The following is a 21,302-nucleotide window of genomic DNA, read 5'->3' as shown; positions in this document are numbered from 1 at the left end:
GACATAAAACTGAGGTGTCTTATATGAGTTGAGGAACTTCAGCCCACATCTCAAATACCCAAGAGTTGAGATGCTTGAAGAATTCAATCTTTGCCACTCACTATATGAAGTAACCTGATCCACACTCCTTAGATTCATGTGGAGATTGAAACTTAAGTATTGACTTCTCTGAATATTGCATGACAGTTCTCAGTAGTTTTTATTCTAAATTTATTTGGAATATTTCCAACCTGCTCTCTGTTAACTATAATCCCAGAGTGTGCTAAAACATAATGCACAATAATTCCAATCATGGGCATATTTACTTGGGACTCAATTCTATTGACCTTGGAGTCTCTGTGACCCTAGTTCCTGGTAACTTATTCTGAGAGTAAAATAAGAGTTAAATATGTCTTAAAACTTGTGTTTAAATACACACTTTGAAAGGATTTAACAGGGTGGCATAGTGAGTAAAAACATGGAAAAAGGGATGCAGACCAGAAGCAGAGTTTTGTCATCCTTACCTGAGAGCTTCATGAGAAAATCTGATGCCATCTTGACAGAGATGTCCTGGCTGAAAAGTGCCGACGCTGTATTGGTCACAAAGTCAATGGAGTCTTTTAGCTTTGTGTTGTTGGTGATTCTGTCAACAACACTGAGAGCGAAGGTTGGGGTGGAGGTGCTCCTGTCATCTTTGGGCTCTTCTTTTATTAGCAGAGGTGGGACAGTAGATCCAGCCACCTCAGGAGTTTTAGAGGCGGCCGCAGTCCCTGCGTGGTCTGTTGCCCCATCCATCTGCTGCCCCGTTCTGGAGTTGTCACTTAGCAATGGCGACCCCTTGATATCCATTTCTGGGATCTCTTCCTTCACTTTGGCTTCTGTCCTCAGGAAGTGCTGGTGGCAGCGCATGTGGAGTTTGAGGCTGAAGTGGCGAGAGGAGGTAAATGGGCATAGCTGGCACTGAAATGTCTCTCCCCGGTCTTGATGTTGGTGAACCTGATTAAGCGGTTGATGATTAAGTAACAGTGACAACAACACCAACAATGTCTCTCAAATAGCAGAAACTTATTTCAAGCAAATACTGTGCATATCTCCTACTGGCTGCCTTCCTGCCTCCTTAGTGCTTATAGAGCTCAGTACATTTTATTTGCACATCTCAAAAGACCTTAACAAAGGAGGTCAGTATGATGAGCTCAGATTGACTCTCCCGTCTATATGTGACAATTTAATGATGAATATTTCACAGTGCACATCTTTGTTCAGAGGTCACGGGTTAAAAGTCACAGAATTATTCAAGAGCAAGCTGCAAAGCACACTGCTTCTCAGATTAGTTCCAAAAGCAAGTATGTCCTGTTATACACACTGTGTGTGTGTGTGTGTGTGTGTGTGAGAGAGAGAGAGAGAGAGAGAGAGAGAGAGAGAGAGAGAGAGAGAGAGAGAGAGAGAGAGAGAGAGAGAGAGAGAGTTTATACACTGTAGGAAATAAAGACTAGGTCATAAGGACTGATTCATTGGAAATTATATAAGTCCCAAGGAATCAGTCCTTATGACCTAGTCTTTATTCCCTACAGTGTATAAAACCCTAAGAACTCCATCCTTGGGCACATTTACTTGTGAATAAATTCCATTGACCTTAGTGTATCTGTATCCCCAGTTCATGAGTTCTGTTACTGCTGCCTTTCCAGTGGATGGAAGCCAGCATCTAAATCATGTTGGAGGAGGGGGAGGAACATACACAGCAGGGCTGGCATCTTTGCCAAGCTATGCCAGTGCAACATCTGCTCTGGCCACTAGGTAGCTAACTGCATTTGAAGTGAAATAAAAAAATTCCTTCAGTAGCACCTTAAAGACCAACTAAGTTTTTATTTTGGTATGAGCTTTCGTGTGCATGCACACTTCTTCAGATACCATGCACACGAAAGCTCATACCAAAATAAAAACTTAGTTGGTCTTTAAGGTGCTACTGAAGGATTTTTTTTATTTTACTTCGACCCAGACCAACACGGCTACCTACCTGCATTTGAAGTGGTTTGCAAAGCTCATAACTGAAGTGGTTTGAAGTGGTTTGCAAAGCTCATAACTGCAAACTGATTGCTTGCTCATGGTTTAATAAATCACAACCATGATTGGACATCTCATATATATATAATGCTACACTCACATACCCAAAGGGAGACTGCATGGAGATATTGAAATCCTAGGCCTTCGCATGTAGAACATGCCTTACATATTTGGGTTTCTGATAGCAGTTTAGTTAATCTATGCCTTGTATTACAGGCATCTCTGCAATGATACACCTTCATCATAACTGCTCTGTACTTGGCACTATATTCAGGGATGGGAAACCTGTGGCCCATCAGATGTTGTTGGACTACAACTCCTATCATATTTATATCCAAATATAAACTAGTTCCTGAGATCATTAAGGTTTCTATTCCTATAGCTGCAAAACACTGTATTAAAAACAAATTTAGAGAGTGGGACCTTTTGTTAACTAGATGTCATCTTCAAACTATGCAATTTTCATCATTTTATTGTTGTTTTAAATCTGATCATCACCTTCCAGATTACTTTTCTGAAATATCTGTTGGTGCAATCGAGAAAGCATTAACTGCACTAAGCTTCCAAACTATGTCCACAGTATATTTAGAGGGGAGATAAGTTAGAATATCTGTAAATTGTTGTTTATGTAATAGTGGCCAGGGAGATATTGAAGATGTTCACTATGTATTATATTGTTCCACTATAATTTCCCCAAGGACAGGTTTTTGAAAGAGATTCTTCAGACACTTTCCTTTTTAAAACAGTAGGGGGGATTGGTTATTTACTGATTGATAGGGATAAATCTGAGCTCAATCGGTAGAGCATGGCCTCTTAAATCTCAGGGTCATGTGTTCAAGCACCATGTTGGGTGAAAGATTCCTGCATTGCAGGGGGTTGGACTGGATGACCCTTGTGGTCCCTTCCAACTCTATAATTCCATGACTCTGTATAAAGTTTCTATGTTTACTCTAGTGGCTCAATGGAACAGACAAAAATATGCCGCACAAAACAGGGTCCAACATGCTGGAGTTGATCTATGTTAAAAATGTATCTCTCAACTTGATTGTTTGTAGTGTGATAATCAATGGTTTTTAGCAAAAAAATCTGACTCTTTGATGGGCTGACTATTGGCCATTCTGGCTAGGCTCATAGAGGTTGGAATCAAACATCATTTGGAGGGCCATGAGTTTCCCATCTCATGGATAATTACATTTTTGTCCTTATAAATGTTATAAGTGATGTATAGCTGTATGTACTAACTAGACCAAGGCTCTTATCAAGAAAAGCTTGGCACAGACCAATATTCTGTGTTCATTTAGGCACAAACATTTCACAGGGGACCTCTCTGAAAAATTATTGCGAAGCTTAGCTGCATGTATACAATCCCTTGCATGCAAGCAAATGGGTTTCCTGGATGGTGGCCAAACATTGGAAAGTAGTTGTTATAGATACCAAGAAGGCTACTGCTTTCACTGCCCAACCCCTGTGCTGGAGAAAACGAATCCATAAAAATGGCACTAGTAAAAAAACAAAAAACCCAACCACCATGCTGGATTTTGTAACGAGTGGGGTTTTTAAAGAACTGCAATGACCTCGTAGACTGGATTTATTCAATTACGAGTATCCACTGACCTTACCTTCATGTGCGATTTTAGATTGTCCTTGCGTGCACAGCGAAATGGACACAAAGGGCATTGATGGCTTTTTAAGCCTGTATGTATAACCATGTGTCGCTTCCAGTAGCTCTTCCTTTTTATCACTAGGCCACAGATTGGACACTGGAAAGGTTTCCCACCTTCTTCTTCAGAGGCTTAGGATAAGGAGTAATAAGAAAGAAAACATCATTAAATTGTAGTGAACGTCTCTGCCTCTATCTAAATACAGTTTTGCAAATTTTATCTCTCTCCTGTGGAAATACCCCTTGGATGCTTTCCCTTAATGTTTTCATTCATCTCTGGGTACAGAACTTTTAGAACGTTGAATAATCGTTTCCCTGGAATGGGGATCCTATGGGTCCAATGAAAGTGATGCTGGCAATAGAGGACAAGTGTCCCAATCATACTTTGGTCAACCAGCAGAGGATGCTACTGTGCTTTACCTAGCCTCGTGAACATAATCCTGCAGCTAATTTTTTTTTTTTTTGCTTTTGACCTATGTAATACAGAGAAAGTACTCTTTCTTTCTTTCTTTCACTTTCTTTCACTGAAGTATTCAAAGAAAAGGGAAGTGATTAAATTACACAGCAATCCACACCTCCTGAATGAAAGCAATACTGAGCATGACATGCTGCATTTGCAATACTGATGCTGGGAGATTTTAGAGCCCCTGCTGCTGCACAATTTCTTTCTGGCTCAAGAAGACCACTAATGCCACTTCAGGATTCAGAGGCAACTCTGAGGTCATTATTTAATTCATTACTCAGTTTTACCTACACATTATGTCTAGAGTTTACCTGTAATTTGAGCCCTAGAATCAGCTTTCATTGTGAGCAACCACATTAAAAAACAAAACAAAACATTGATTTCAGTACAACTTCTATGGCTAATTCCCTTCCCAAATTGCTGCTCCTTTCTCATGGACATATGAGGGATGGAACTAAAGGTGTTTCTGCGTTTGGTGGGAGGAATCTTTCGGTCAGAAGAAGATTCCTCCCACGGGAAGTAAAGGAACATACATATTCTACTCAGATATAAAACAATTTACTTATTCTTCAAGCTGGTCCTCACCTAAGGGACCACAACTATGTTTGAATAGTTTTCATAGAAGACTTGACTTCCGCATCAAGAATTCACTTTAGCATTTCATTACAAATAGGACTCCCCCATATAAATCCCTGGAATCCCTTTTTTCTTTATGTATGTATGTATCATATATTATATCTGAATGCTGCTCTTCACACCTGCTGGTTAAGCTAGAGAGAAAAACGCCTTTGAACATATACAGAGCAGTCATCCACAAAGCAACTACTTGTTAACAGATGAGCTCAACAAACTATGGCTTGTTGTTACAAGAATGAGCAAGTACGAGACTTGGACTCACACACTGCTCATTCCCTTTCTTCTTCTTCTTTTACATGCAATAATTGCAATGTACATGCAATAATTGCAATGTAATTTATAAACAGGCTTATGTCCCAGCACCTCAAAAATTAAGTGCTTCTTTTATAAATGTGGCCATCAGTCATTACTGATAGTGGGTGCTATCAAGGCAAGGTAAATATTTTGCAACTTGTTGAAAATGCTAAGAGAAAGAGAGGATTCTGCCCACTGAGTTGACATAATCAACCATCTGACATTACACTGCAAATTCCTAGTCCTGTTATGAGAAAGTTTACAGCGTCACCTTGGAAACAGGAGATATTTCTGTGACTGCTGAAAGGATATCTGATTATTTTCAAAACTGCAAAAGTCAGTGGCGTTTTTCTTGTGATATTTAGGAATTATGTCCAGAATATTACAGCTCACTCCCTAATGTATTCATCAGCTGTTTTTCATCTTTGAGAACTCAAATGTCAATACTTTCTATGACTTGGAATGCAGTGATAAAACCTGCATGAACTTGTCATTTCCTGCTGCAGACTTTCTTGTAAATGTATAATTTAGCTGACTTTGCCAGAGCCCTACTGGATGGTTCATGTGTACTCTGAATCTGTTTCAGCAAATAATTAATTAAATACAGCACCCATGTGTCCTGTGCTGAAACAGGTGAAATCAGTAACCTGCATAAGTGATGCAAATTAAGGAAATACATGCAAATCTGCTTCCTTATTTAATTTATTCTGCAACTCGTGTTAGGCAGGGGAGATGAGAAACAGAAAAGATACAACAGAAAGCATTGAAGCCCTGCCTTCAAACATCAGAAAGCCCGCTTAATCGCCGGTTTCTAAGATTTCACCAAATGTTGCCTTCATGTCTTCAAATCCCAAAAGACTAGAAACTTTGGTTTTGTCTATAAAATATCAAAGCTTTCAGAAATTCTCAGGATGCTAAATTCTACGTTCAGTGCTGAATATACTGTGCGTATGTGCAATTTAAGTATATAAGCAATCCATCTTATTAGTTTAAAATATAACAAGCATGTGAGAAAAAATACACTTTTGTGTTCATGTGCTTTTCAAAAAAATGCAAAGTTCTCTCACATTTCACATCATGTATGATACAATTTTTCCATCATGGCACTGAGAATTATAATCTGAAAACAATGCCAGAATTGTTGCTTTCTCACTAACAAATTCTCCATAAAATGGTAGGTTAAGTAAAACTTCTTATCTTTGCGTCCTGTCATACTGTTCCAGGTATGCTGGAATTGCCTTTCCACTCACTCTGTTAATCATGACACTGCTCTTTCCTATTTTTAAGTCTTTCCTCAAAATTTTATGCCTTTCCTGAATCACCTGATCCTCACTTTACCACAACTGCTATCTGACTATCCACAACCAATTCCCGCTTTTCAGATGCAAATCCATGACCTAATCATAGCTGCCAAGTTTTCCCTTTTCTCACGAGGAAGCCTATTCAGCATAAGGGAATTTCCCTTAAAAAAGGGAGAACTTGGCAGCTATGGACCTAATCCTTGTTCAATAGACTGTGAGCTATTTGATGTGGGATGGAGAGTATATATACACCCACACACTGGGCAATGCCAGACCTACACTGCTGGTGCTAAAAAATCAATGTGCAATGGTAGCAGCAACAGTAGCAGTAATAGTAGTAGTAGTGATATGAGTGAATTTTCTACTTATTTTTTCAGTCCAACAGTCTGTCTGACAATGTTGATCAGTGTTCCCCAACCTGATCCCCAGTGCAACCATTGCTACCAAAAAAGTAAGAGATAAAATATAAGCAAAAAGCCCACCTGTTCAGCCCACTTCTTAATTCCTTCCTATGCCAGTGTAAATCCAGTTCACCTTTAGACTGGAATTGGATTGTGTGCCTCTTCAAATCCTATGCGTGTTCACTTTGAAGTACATCCCATTGTGTTCAATGGAGCTTATCCCTTAGGAAGTGTGTTTGCAATCCTATGAACTCTTTCTTAAGAGAAGGTCCCACTGAACTCATTGGGACTTACTACTGAGTAAACATGCATTGGGTCCAGCTGACTAACCACAACTTGCTCTGTAAGAAGCAGAGTTAATATTTTTAGGTGTATTTTATTCTAACCATTCACTTTAGAAAGTACCGACACACGTACCAGATCAGGTTTCCTCAAACTCGGCCCTCCTGATGTTTTTGGCCTACAACTCCCATGATCCCTAGCTAGCAGGACCAGTGGTCAGGGATGATGGGAATTGTAGCCTCATAACATCTGGAGTGTCAAGTTTGAGGAAGCCTGTACCATATATTTCCAGATGGCAGAAACAAAACTGATCATATAGGAACTGGCACCACTTTCTCTTAATCATTTCCAGCTTTCTAAATGTGATTAAAATGCTGCTTCCCTCATAAGCAAATAATGTAAATGCCAAGGAAATGCAGCATGCTTGCCAATGGAAGGTTCCATCCCATTACTTGCTGGAGGGCAAGTGGCCTTCAAGAGAAATTTGCCCTAATATTTCAGTTCAGCTCTATGAAAACATTGGGAGTATCCAAAGGCATTGCTTCACTCACGAGAAAGAGCGTGGAATATTTATGCTCACATATGTTCAGAAGTGATCCCACTGAATCAATATCTATGATTCTGGGAACATGGCATTACAAGATTCAATACCAGAGTTATCTTACTAAAAGTTTAGAAAGGATGTGTATATTGTAGAACAGCCTTTGCCAAAGCTGGTGCCCTCAAAATGTTTTGGACCACAGCATGTGCTGGCTGGGGCTGATGGGAGCTGTACTCCAGAAAATCTGGAGGGCACCAAGTTTAATGCTGTAGAGAAACCACTATTTTAAAAAAGGAAAAAAGGGAAAAAAAGAAAGTCTATACAGGATTCACAGAGCACAAAGACTTTGGATAGCAGGACATATTCCTTATCCGTTACATTCCTTCCACCTTTTAAATGATGGAACCTTTTTAATATTTTAAAACAGCATTCTGGGGAACAGTCTAATGAATGTTTTGTCCATTTCAATATTGCATTTTTATATGGTTATAAATCTCCCCAGAACTTTTTGGTAAAGGGCAAGAAATCTAATAAACAACTACAATGAGACAGCTTTACATGGTATAGTTACTGATCTACCAGATATATACGTACTTACATGAATTTGCCAAATGACTGCTACCCATTCAACACAAAAGTTTCGGTGAACTCCACTTTCTCCATTCCCTTGCTTCCCTGTCCATATTTACATACCATTTTATTGCAATAAAACCTCAAACCAGTTTACAAAAAACCCACAACCCATTAAAATTATCCATAACAGACAATTAAAGGCAGATGAAAACACATTAACATCTACGTCTGGATACGTCTGGAAACAACCATTTTTTGTATGGCGCTGTGGGTTAAACCACAGAGCCTAGGGCTTGCCGATCAGAATCCCCGCGAAGGGGTGAGCTCCCGTTGCTTGGTCCCAGCTCCTGCCAACCTAACAGTTCGAAAGCACGTCAAAGTGCAAGTAGATAAATAGGTACCGCTCCGTCGGGAAGGTAAACGGCGTTTCCATGTGCTGCTCTGGTTCGCCAGAAGCAGCTTTGTCATGCTGGCCACATGACCCGGAAGCTGTACGCTGGCTCCCTCGGCCAATAACGTGAGATGAGCACCGCAACCCCAGAGTCGGTCACGACTGGACCTAATGGTCAGGGGTCCCTTTACCTTTACCAACATTTTAAGCAGGCGCTGGAAAGGGTACAAGCAGAAGCACATGCCTAATGTTAATAGGCAGGGAGCTGCAAAGTGAAGGTGCTAAGAGTGTGTTGTAGTAATCCAACCTTGCTTAGACTGCTATGGTCAAGCTCTCCCAGTCCAGGAATAGCTGCAGCAGTCACACTAGTCACAACTGGTAAAAGGTGCTACTAGCCCCTGAGGCTACCTGGACCTCTAGTGACAAAGCTGCATCCAGAAGCACCGCAGACTGCATCCCTGCTCCAGAGGCAGTAGAACCCTATTGGAGCAGGCAATTAATCACTTTCTCAGACACAGGAAGCATTTGCCCATGGTGCCTCCACCTTGCCAGGATTCAAGCTCAGCCTACTTAACGATAAAGCTTAAGACAAGCATATCTAAAAGATCATCTCACCCCCTACATGCCCAACCAACCACTGCATTCTTCAGCAGAGGGCATCCTATGGATACTAGGCAGAAGGCCTTCTCAGTAGCAGTGCCCACCCTGTGGAACGCCCTTTCATCAAATGTCAAACAGATAAACAACTATATGAAGACATCTTAGAAGACATTTGAAGGCAGCTTTCAGTGGATGGCCCAGTCGGATGGGCAGAATATAAATAATCAAATTGTTGCTGTTGTTGTCATCATCCTATCATGAGGTCCACCTTGCACGATGTTGGAACTGGGTTTTTAAGTGTGCCCTTTGGAACTTACTCCCATTACATTTCAGGCAGGTGCCTTCACTATTTTCCTTTTGGCACCTATTGAAGGCAATCTCCTTTCAACAAGCTGTCTAAGTGGAGATCTTCATTCCAGTTAGCCTCTGTATTGGATTTGAATTGATTTTATTTATGTTGTTCTTTTAAAATGTTTTATATAGATACTTGTGATTTTATAAAGTTGTTTTTATATATGCAATTGTTTAAATTGTTTTATAGAATTGTAAATCCCTTTGGGATGCGTTATGTGTAGCAATGCATAAATGAAATAATTATAATGATATCCTATTAGAGCCATACGATATCTGGCTGTGCTGATGGTTCAATAGTGCTGACCCACGTTCCTGTATTTGACCCAGTATGTATTCCACAGACATGGAAGCAGAGGGAGAGGAAGCATGAGTGACGCTTCCTCTCTTGCTGCTTCTTCGGGATTCGGCAACCATCAGACTGTTAATGCGAATGGTGATGAAAAGAAGCGAATTCTTCATCTATTTGAGCCATTCTTTACCCGGCCATATAGTATATGAGAAATGCTGCTGATATAATCCTTGAGGGAAATCACATTTATCTTAATGGCAACTGGACAGGATTCATGGCTATATGAGCAGGAGGTCTATAAAAATAACAAACAAAGGTTCAAAAAATGAAATAAAATGAAATATACTGTGTATTCCATAAATATACAGAATGCCATAAAACTGTGGTTATGAAAAGAAAGGAATGCATGCAATTTATTTTCACTGCGATTATACTCAGTTTCTACACTCAGCTCAATTGCTCAAAATTTTCTTCTTCCTAAAACACGTATTAACGGTGACCTCTTTCTGCAAGCGGTACCATTTTTGCAGCAGTGACAAACACTGCAGATTACCGTGTGCCTAAAAAACAGCCCAACTCCTCTTTAAAAACGAAGAAGAAAAAGGTAAAGGATTATATTATTTGTCTGATTATCATCTAGTTAATTATTTTCAAGCCAAACAGGGAAGCAAAGTAATGCTTCTGAAGATCAGTTGCTGGAAATGGCAGGAGGGGAGAATGCCCTTGTGCTCAGGTCCTGCTTGTGTGCTTCCCAGAGGCACCTGGCTAGCCTCTGGAGGAACAGGATGCTGGAGTGGATGGGCCATTGGTCAAGTCTGTGTAAGATGTTTCCAAAGCACACCAAAAATATGTATTGTAAACTCATTTGATGTTTACCTAGGGCTTCATAAATGGCATGTTAATACACAATAGGCTGTGTGTGTCCTTAAGAATGTAACAACTGGACTTGAGATTCCGGAAAACATGGACTTATACAAAGGAAAATGGGTTCTCTTGGAAAGGCTCAAAAGCTATCCTGACTCTTGAAGTTATGTTAGTGGGCCTAGAAGTCTCCCATTGCCACCCAGCAAGTCATATTTTGTTTGTTTCTCCTTTTTTACTTGTTCCCCACAAATTTTGATTTGGTTTTAATATTTTTACCCCACTTTTCTGTTTGGGGAGATGCAGATCAGCTTAAAAATACTAAAACGTATGTAATGAATATTCATTGCATGCTATGGATAGTTTTATTTATTTATTTATTTATTTATTTATTTATTAATTTTGATTACTCCTCTAATGACTAGTCTAGGCCTGGTGGATAATCAAACTTGTAGTAAAGCCACTATTGTTCTCTACATGGTCATGAATGTTCTCTGCAAAGTTTACTCAGGATCTGAAAGCCTGTGGCAATCTAGTTCCACTCCTCTCATTGAGCATTGCTGCTTGCTACTCCAAAAAAGTCATGGTTACTTCTAAGTTTTCTTTCTTTGTTTTTTAAAAAACCATGCTAACAATATTAAATGATTAAATGTTAACTTTCTTTGAACTACAACAATATTTCCATGGAAACAAAAATATGGGATGCGTATACTAAAGAATAAATTAGAATTCATATATATCTCATTACTTATCATTTGTGATTTAAAATGTTTATCTGTTGTTCGCTAGCAGAATTATCTTTGGGCAAACAACTGAATTCTGCCCTTTCAGACTAAAGGAGTAAAGTGATAAAAAATAAGGATAAATAGATTCTAAGGAGCATAATTAGGGAAAGCCTGTTCATTTTCTTCTGCCTAGTGATATGGTTAACCTCATTTGTAACAGTTAAATGTGATTTTTGTAGCATTTGTAGCACCTGCAGGTACTCCGTCCTCAAAGGAAGAAGAGAACAACCTATACTGTACAGGCTTTAAACCCTCTGCTTTGCAAATAGGCTGTAACCCTGTCCAGCCATTTGGAATCCTTGTTTCATCAAGAAGGGAGATGGTACCTTCCCCCTGACAAACATACATTCATCTGAACCTGTGAAAAGAGCCTAAAGGAAAGGTGGAGAACCTCAAGCCATCCAGGTGTTGTGAAACGTACAACTCCCCTCATCCCTAACCACTGGCCATGCTGGTTGGGGCTGATGGGAGTTGGTACAGAAACATCTGGAGGGTCCCAGGTTCCCCCATCCTTGGCCTAAAGTGTACAGTCCTTACATGGCTGGAGGTCCTTGCTTTTCTATTTACTATACACAAACAACTGAACAGGACGAGGAGCTGACAAGGTGAGGGAGATGTCATATGGCGTTTGGCTGCTATTAAAATGCACCCTAGCCTCTTTTAAGTAAAAAAATCACACATTCACTGATATGTGCTATCTAACAAGAACTCTTTTATCTCCTCCCCTAAAAATGTCCTTTAAAGTATTTTAAATTCGGTTTGGATAATGAGCCCAGATTTCAGACCGAACTGTATTAAACACCAGTTTCCTTTCAAACACGCAGGAGGCTAAGGACTCTGATCCATCACATACATTATTTTAACTGCCTTCTGCTTCATTGTGTTTTCTTAATGCACTGAAACAATGCAGAACTGAACATGCGTACGATGCTCTAACTCTCAGCAAAATGACAGCTCATACCTGGATTAGAGGTTTTAGAACTTCTTCCTTTAGGGGCTGGGAGTAACAATAATTCCAAAGACTGCGGTGGAGTTACTTTCTCTTGCTTCATATCCGAAAGCTGCAGGGGATCTTCTGCAACCAGTGACTTTTTCTTCTCAGCCAAAAGACTGCCTGCAGCTCTTGCAGCGACCTCCTTGAGAAGGGCTGCTGAAGAAGTCATTGAGGCGAGAGAAAGAAAAGAGCTAGCTGGCGGTGGGTGGTCCTGACCAGGAGTCATGCTTCTCTCGCTGACTTTCTTTGATAGTGCGGCTAAGGTGGAGCTTGCAGACTGGGAACTAAATGGCGAAGAAAAGGTTTCAAACCTGATAGGATCTTCAGTTCGAGAAAGCGACTTGTCCTGAAGGACTGCATTGGCAGCTGCTTTCAACTTTAGGATGGCTGAGTCCGGAGACAAACCGCAAGATGGCGCCGAGTTGGGCAGCCACTTGCCTTGATTCCATATAAACCGGTTGTTGGTGCCATATTGGTCATTATGTTCCTGTTTTTCAGCCAGCTTTCTAGCAAGGACACTTAGCTGCTGAGCATGATGCGTAGGTGGAGAAAAGGAGATGTTTGAGCCAAGATTTACAGGGGACTCAACCCTGCCGTTAACTGCAACACTAGTGTCTAGCTTGAGAGAACCAGCCTCCAGCAGACGTCTCAGGTTACTACTCAGTGGCTTATTTGGGCCAGGAGTGTCATCTTCACATGCGGAAGACACACCGGGGGAAAGGTGTTCTTTATTCTGTAACACGTCCCTCAGAGCCTCATTCTCAACAGCTGCTAGCTCCAGGGTGTTGCTGCTAGGACTTGCACTCCCCAGGGAAGTGTCTGGAGATGTGGACTGTTCTTGGATCCTATCCTCAAAGGATAATTTGAAGTTCTCCTGGACTTCTCCATAGGATGCTTCTGATGGGGTTTCTGAAGAGTTTCCAAACCAGTGATCTTCCTCACTAAGCTCACCTTCAGCTTCTTCCTGCCGGGTACCATCTGTGGAGAATCAAAGCGAATCATTTTCATTTCAAGTTCTGTCCAAGTGTATCTCTAGGACTCAATGAGGTCCTATGAAGTTAACAAAAATATTCTCAATAAATGTTAGCTTGAAACAACTTTAGCACCAACTATGTTACTTTTTCAGAATATTTTTAAAACCTATTTCCTCACCCAGACATTCCAATACCACTGATACTGATTTGGCATATACCGCCAACCACAGTGTATTGTACGGAATATCGGTACTTCAATTGTAGATTGTTTCATACAGAAACCCTACGAGTTACACAATTACGGTAAGTTGTGCAAATTCAGCTTTACATGCTTGGCGAAAAATAAAAATAAAAAGGGGGCAGAAAGGGAGTAAACATCCAGGAAAAAAGACATTGGCAATCCCACCTCCGATTGAACCCAATATGTTCCGACTGTATGTGACTTTGGCTTTAGGCACAATCTTCGGAACATAGCCCCCATGTAAGTTGTGGGGCTTATTGTAATGTGTTTTACTATTTTTACATGCTGCTTTGGATATTACACAAGAGAAAAATTTCAATATGTGATATAGGAAAAAGCAGAGAACACTCATCCTTTAGGGCTTTGATGTAACCATTTGTACGCTTGACTTGAGAAATAAGGACAAGCAAATGTATTTGCAATATGACTATCACAGTTAGCCATTATAGCCCCATCAGCACTATGCATTTGAAGCAGTATTATGCCACTTTAAACAATCACAGCTTTCCCCCCCAAAGCATTCTGGGAGCTGTAGTTTGTTAAGGGTGCTGAGAGTTGTGGAAACCCCATTCCACTCACAAAGCTACAATTCTCAGATTTCATAAATAATCCCACTTCCCAGGAACCTCTTTCTTTGCTTATATTCAGACATGATATGAAAGATTTTGGACCCCACCCAGAAATTGTACATAGCTCAACCCGGCATAATACCACTTAATTGCATAATATTAAGATTTATGACTATGTGATGTTTATTTCTAAATCATTATATCATGTATAGGCTCCAATACCATGGATTCATCTCTCCCTGCCCCCAGTCTAAAATAAAAAAGCAAGTCAGTTCTTCCTTGGAAGAGAAAGAAACTAGCTGTTTCATAAGAATGTAGTCTGGGGGGGGGGGAGTTAAAATGAAGAGCACTTCCAATAGAACTGTCATTTTTCAATTGAAAATTGTTTGCTTCTTTAACCACATTTTCTCATCACTGGCAGTTCTAACATATCTTCTCCCTCCCAAGAACTGACTGGCAGTGTTTAAAGGGCAGTGACCCTGGATTGCTCTTGCTCACAATAGGCATTCAGAGAGACACAGATATGACCAAGGACTTTTTTGTACATCAGGCTGGTCAATCAAAATGCAGTAAAGAACAATAGTAACATTAAAATTAAATGGATGCTATCTCTTATTGCCAGATATCTTTAATAGCAGGACTGCTTTAAGAAGAGAACATCTCATACAATAAAAAGAGTCATGGAAATACCATACTACTATGAGTCACCAAGATTTATTTTTTTGGGGGGGGGAGGAAGAATCTAATCACAAGAATACTGTGATGATATAGTAAATAAAACTGGTTAAACTTGACTCTACTGCAGTAACATTAAAGGCCAAATACCTGGATACAGAATTATTAACTGAGCCCATTTATACTTCCACCAAACATACAAAACATAAATCTGTATCAGACAATTAACAGAATCAATTAATAATAATGAGAACTCTGAAGAACAGCAAAATAACAAGACATGTCCCATTTAGACATTTGCTGAATTGCAATTTAAATGCTATGAGAGATCCAGTTAATAGTTGCTAGTGTGTGGCAGGGGATTTTTTTGTTTCCAGAAGTATGAAGTGCCCCACGTTCTAATCTATGGGTTGTATCCAACAAAATTATACTCACGAGCAGACCCACTGAAATTAGCAGACCTACTAGCAGTTTGAAAGCACGTCAAAATACAAGTAGATAAATAGGTACCTCTCCGGCGGGAAGGTAAATGGCGTTTCCGTGCGCTGCTCTGGTTCGCCAGAAGCAGCTTAGTCATGCTGGCCACATGACCCGGAAGCTGTACACCGGCTCCCTCAGCCATTAAAGCAAGATGAGCGCCGCAACCCCAGAGTCGTCTGCGACTGGACCTAATGGTCGGGGTCCCTTTACCTTTACCTTTTACATTAGTCATGTCTGATAGTTTCACTCTTCCTAGGATTAACATTTGATACAATACTGGATCTGGAAGCCCTCTAGAACCAATGGGCAAGGAGGATGGGTCCTCAGGAAAGAAGTTGCCTGTTATGGATGGGGACTGGGCAAAGAGGAGAGAGGAATCATCATCCTGTAGTAGACTATGTGCTCTGCATGCAGAAGGTCCAAGGATCAAACACTGGCCTTGCCAATTAAAAGAATCAGGCAGCACGTGATGTGAAAGACCTCTACAGTTCTAGATCAGACAGCTACGTAGCCCAACCTGGTATGAGGCAGCTTCATGGGAGTTACGGACAACACCCTACTTCTCATAACTGACAGCCCTAGACATAACTTAGTGGTATAGGAGGCTCAGGGTATGATCTGCTGCCATGTGAGGCCAACACCTTACTGAAGGTCTGGGTTGGGTCACTGCATAGATGGGGACCATGTCTATGCTGCTTTGGGTTCCATGATGAAAGGAAGTGCAGTATAATGTAGTAAAATAAAATCCATCCACATACCCCACCTTGAAGAAGCAGACTAGCGTAAGGAGCAAATGTTTGTTTGGGAAACATTGTTTATTGAAGGTTACAATTTTTAAAAGGCAAAACCACCACCATTAACAAGGACTGGTGAACCCCAAGATGAAAGCCTCACTTTAACTTTGTACTCAGGACAATAAATAATAAAGAATAACTAGCTGTTCCCTGGTGCAGTACATTCAACAGCCTGTAATCAGTTTTGAAGCCGGAACCTGACCTGACCTCATCCTCTAATCAGCTTCTTAAAACACCACCTCATCTCCCCAGCCCAAAGAAGAGTCTCCTCCTCCTCAGAACTGTATTGAAAACCTTTGTGGGTCCTCAGAGTGGGCACAAGAGTACTTCAACCTCATAATAATGTTGAGCCACGAAGAATACAATGCCCTTTTTAATTTTTTTTTAAGGCCACTCAGATTAAAACATCAATGCACTTTGATGCAAGCAACATTTTTTTAGTGCAGCTACTCATTTAAACCTGCCAAGGTCGCCAAGGCAACCAGATTGCAGTCTCTCTTCCAGGGGAGAAAGAAGGTGCAGAGAGCACTGACTTGTAAGAAGAGTGGCGCAAGCGTGTTCCATCATGCGCCAGCAATATTCAGCAAAGTTGAAGAGTTACTGTGCAATCTCCGTGAGAGGCAAACCCATACCCAGTTAAAGACAAAGATGATGGAAGCCTATTTTGCTTGTTTAAAATGCACCTGGGGGGTGATCGTCAGAGGACTGTTTCGACTTGCAAACTGGACCCACTTGGAGCAGTTGGTTCTGTGGCCATTTTTGTATGTGCCTGCTCTCTGCATATGCACAATGGCCTAGAGTAGACTGCACAGCACAGCATGTGAAGCTGCCTTATACAGCACTAGATCATTGGTCCATATTGCCCAGCATTGTCTACTGACTGTAGGTCACCAAGGCTTCAAGCAGAGGCCTTTCTCAGCCCTAGTCCTAAGATCTTTTATCTCAAGGATGGGGAGCTCTGTTCAGCCCAAGGGCCACATTCCTTTCTGGGCAATCATCTGAAGGCCACATGCCGCTGGTGGGTGGGACCAAAGGTTAAAGTCAGTGGAGCACACAGTTTTCACTTTATCTTTGTACAGTATGCTAGTTTCCGCACACATTCTTTCTTTCTTTTTATAATATTTTTATTAGAATTTTCAAAAATACAACAATAATATAGAAAGAAAAAGAAAAAAAACAGAAAAGAAAACAACAAGTACATATAAAAATACATATTCTTTTGTCTGTTCACATTGTATATTGGGACCTCCTCGGGTTCCCTTCCCCTGTGGTTCTTTAGCTCGTTTATACTTAGCAAATTCTATACCATTTTAATCACCTTGTATAATCTTATTTTCTTTCTTTCACATAACATATTCATAAGTTCCACAGTTTATTTACAACTTAATTTCTGGTCTTAATATGTCACTTTAGCATATATTTTTTAATACAACTTAAAATCTTTCCATTCTTCTTCCATCGCTTCCTCCCCCCGGTTGCGGATTCTTCCAGTCATCTCAGCCAGTTCCATAAACTCCATCATCTTCACCTGCCAGTCATCAATCGTTGGTTCCGCACACATTCTTTATCCAAGTGAACAAAAGGCAGTAGCCAAGTCCAGCCACACAAAAACACTCAAGGAGGGTGTGAAGTAGGCAGTGCTATTTTTCTAGAAAAAGAGGTGCCGGAGCTCACCAGGAACTTCTCCCTTGTTCTCTTAGAATGGCAATGGTGCCCACCTGAGAGGTGTTGGAGCTGAGTTCCTGTGAGCTCCAGCTGGAGAAAAAAACCCTGGAAGTAGGGCTGGTGAGTAGTATGCTCTGCAGAGGGAGCATGGACTAGTGAGAGTCCCAAGGGCTGGGCAGAGATGCTTGAAGTCCACATTTGTCCCCCAGAGCTGATGGTCCTCCTCATTTGATTTGGACATGCCACAGATTCACTGAAGCTAGGACCTTGGGCCTGCACAGGCTGTGCCACTGAACTCTGTGTGGCTCCCTAAACTAACATGTGGGGAATTGCTGAATGGGTGGTTCTATCATGTGACAAGAGGAAGCAATGCCCAACCCTATGATTCTATTATTAGCAAATCAGTTCCAAGAATACCTCGCAAAAATAAACAAGGAAGTCTCTAAAGAAACACAGGCCAACAACTTGGTTCTTCATTTCTTCATCAGATAGGGATGGCTTTCTACTTGATATATACCACTATCTCCTTTAGCAATCCAAGCTAACTTTCACATAGTCAACATATTATTGGTAACACACACACACCCCTAAGGCTGATAGATCAGCCAATTATCTGCTTCCCAGAATTTTATTTGTCTTCTGTTTTTTTATCTGTACATTATCAATACCTATTACAAGAAGATATCGTTTTAAATTATCAGGACAGTCTTAAATTACCAGGACAGGCTCAATGCAATTACAATTGGCTTATTAGGAAAAGCATTATAAAAATAAATCTGTACCTTTATATTAGAAAGCTTACTCATAAGAAATTTATTTTCCATTACCAGAAGAATGCTGTTGTTTTGTAGGGAGTCTGTAAGTACTTGATATGATTCTATAGCCCTGGTACACCAGGTTGCCATTGCCAATGTAATCATAAGAACTGCAGTTGCAGAAACTGTAGTTGCAGAAACTAAAACTAACACTCGTTACACTCTGGCCGTGTCCTTGGACAATGCACTGCCATCCACCCATCACATCATTGCACACCTATACTATGCTCCCTTTCTACACAGTGAATACTTTTCTGACTTTCCCTCAATGGGGAATACTTCTACAAACTTTGAGTGTGGGCACCTGCACTTCTAATTTTTTGACAATGTGCATTGCCAAAGAAGAGGACGAAAAAAGGTGCAGCAGATGACGTGCATAAAATTTGCAGCTGCCGACGATAAATATGCAGAAATCACATTTAAAAGGACTATACTCTAAATAGAAATAACAGTACATTTCACCATAGCAGGGAAGAATGTGTGGCAAAGTGCTGCCAACTGTTGATGAGCAACTTCAAGGTTGCCGATCTCCCCTTTTTTGTTTCATTATCTTTAAGCTGGACACAGACCAGGCAGCCCTTCAAACAGAGGATTCCTTCAAAGAAAGGGCTCTCTACTGCAAAGTAGGATATGTGGCCTGATGGATAACGGGATTGCTACACCACCACCCAGTTATTTGCTAAATCTCATCCCTTGTATAACCAACTGATCACTGCTCTCTGCAAGAAAGGGCATCATCCTCCAGATACCATCTTATCAGGAGGTCTCTTCCACGCTGTGCCAGAATCTGTGGCAGCAGCACCTACTCTTTGGAAGTCCTTCCTGTTGCATATCAGTCAGGCACTCTTTGTGTCTCTTTGGCACCTGTTGAATACTTTCTTTAAATCATGCTGTGGTGTGTCTCTGTTTTCCCCAGCTGCTGAGTACTCATTGATTGCACAAAACGGTTCCTTTGTTCACAGTAGCCCACATGCCCACACCACCAAAGCTCCCACTTTCATGCTTCTAGTTCTTTAGATGCGGGGAGCAGAATGAGGAAAGACCTCTGATAAGACCCATGCTCCCCCTTCATGGGGTTACATACTTCTAGTGGTATGCCCAGAGCAAAGCCTTAGTCACGTGTTGGTCACATGAAATGTTAATGTGTGAATAAAGGGAAGTGGAAAGCCCTGCATGTGACATTGTACATCCCTACACTCTCACTCCCTAACTCAGTATGTTTGGTGAAGGTTGGAAGAAGGAGCTAGCTGTACTCATGTAGGGGATCCATTAGCACAAGTTGGTGTAGGAGCAATGGTGCCGTGCCCAGCCAACAAAACGTAAGGGGTGGAATCATACTCCGAGTTGTGTGTGGCCTTGCCTTCATCAGTACTAATTATGTACAGGCAACTTATAGGAATGGACATACCTCTATGTCCTCAAGGAGACAGGAAATACCATGAAACAGCTTAAGTTCCCTTTGGTGTATCTAGAATCACCTGAGTCTCAACTTCAAAGAAAAATAGGTATTTTCCCCCTCTTGGGAAAATGGCTAGAATCCATATGTTCTAGCTTTATCTCCAAGAATGTATCCTTTAAAGTTTATATCTGCTTTATGGATGGACAGTGAAACTGGAGCACAGTGTTTCAAAGGTTTGATTACTTGACCACCTGAACTAAAAGAAGATTGATCTTCCACAAAAAAAGAAGTACCGGTATACCCCTCTCTCTCTTTTTAAATTTGGTGCGTTTTAGATTAATTTCCTTTTGTCATGAAGCTGGCAAAACTTTTCATTGGGGAAAATAAAATAAAAATCAACATAAAAAACTACTTGTATGAACTAAACAACTGTTTATGGTCTCCAGTTAGGCACCATTATATTGTGCCAACATCATCCTTACTTTATCTCAAGACTGTGTTGCCTCTAAAATCCATGCAACTTATTATGAAATGCATAGAACTAGAATTGGTTTTGTAAAGACTGAGTAATGATTTGTGGCTCCCCGTAGCTCAGGTGATAGAGCATGAGACTCTCAATCTCAGGGTTGTGGGATCAAGCCCCATGTTGAACAAAAAGATTCCTGCAATGCAAAGGGGCCACTCCTTGCAGCAGCTTGTGGTCTGCAATCCAAGGATAACTGGGTTGCCTGTCTTTGGGTAAATACTGCTCTTCCTGGAGCCCACACTTTTTGTTGTTTTGCCAGCACAAATAAACATGCTTTACCGTGCTTCTTTGGATACTGAAGCTCTTGTTTCATAGGTCTATTGAATAGAAAGCTATGTTAAAATGAGGCTAAACTATAAAGCATGCCTCTAAGATAGAACCAGCACTCAAAAGAAGTCAATGCAATCAGGAAGGGGCTCTGAATTGATTTTAACATTCCTGAAGCAAGATGAGCACCACAACCCCAGAGTCGTCCGCGACTGGACCTAATGGTCAGGGGTCCCTTTACCTTTTTACATATGTAGTAATAGTGAGCTCATTCTCTGAGTGTAGATGCTTATGTCACCCAAATGGCCCTTTCCGTGCACAAGAGGTAGCAGTAGGCTCAGAGATATCCTAAGGTTTGCAAGAGCACACACACACCTTTTTGTGGGGAGATGGAAATCAAAGAAGAGAAAAAACAAAACTGCCAAATGAGAA

At 40.9% G+C, this 21,302-nt stretch overlaps 1 protein-coding gene across 6 annotated transcripts in view; it reads right to left on the bottom strand.

Moving 5' to 3' along the window:
• Window positions 1-21,302, bottom strand: part of ZNF827 (zinc finger protein 827) — a 109,501-nt gene that overhangs the window by 63,531 nt on the left and 24,668 nt on the right. For all 6 annotated transcript variants that reach the window (XM_035111673.3, XM_088660268.1, XM_088660267.1 and 3 more), the window contains exons 2-4: window positions 12,433-13,443; window positions 3,660-3,832; window positions 504-975 (exon numbers count right to left, since the gene is read on the bottom strand). In XM_035111673.3, coding sequence (XP_034967564.3) covers window positions 504-975; window positions 3,660-3,832; window positions 12,433-13,443 — 1,656 coding nt within the window. The remainder of the gene's footprint in view (window positions 1-503; window positions 976-3,659; window positions 3,833-12,432; window positions 13,444-21,302) is intronic.

Source organism: Zootoca vivipara, chromosome Z1 (assembly GCF_965207765.1).
Source record: "Zootoca vivipara chromosome Z1, rZooViv2.hap1.1, whole genome shotgun sequence".
NCBI lineage: Eukaryota > Metazoa > Chordata > Lepidosauria > Squamata > Lacertidae > Zootoca > Zootoca vivipara.
Note: the sequence above shows the minus strand (reverse complement) of the source record. Positions and strands in the feature narration are given on the sequence as shown.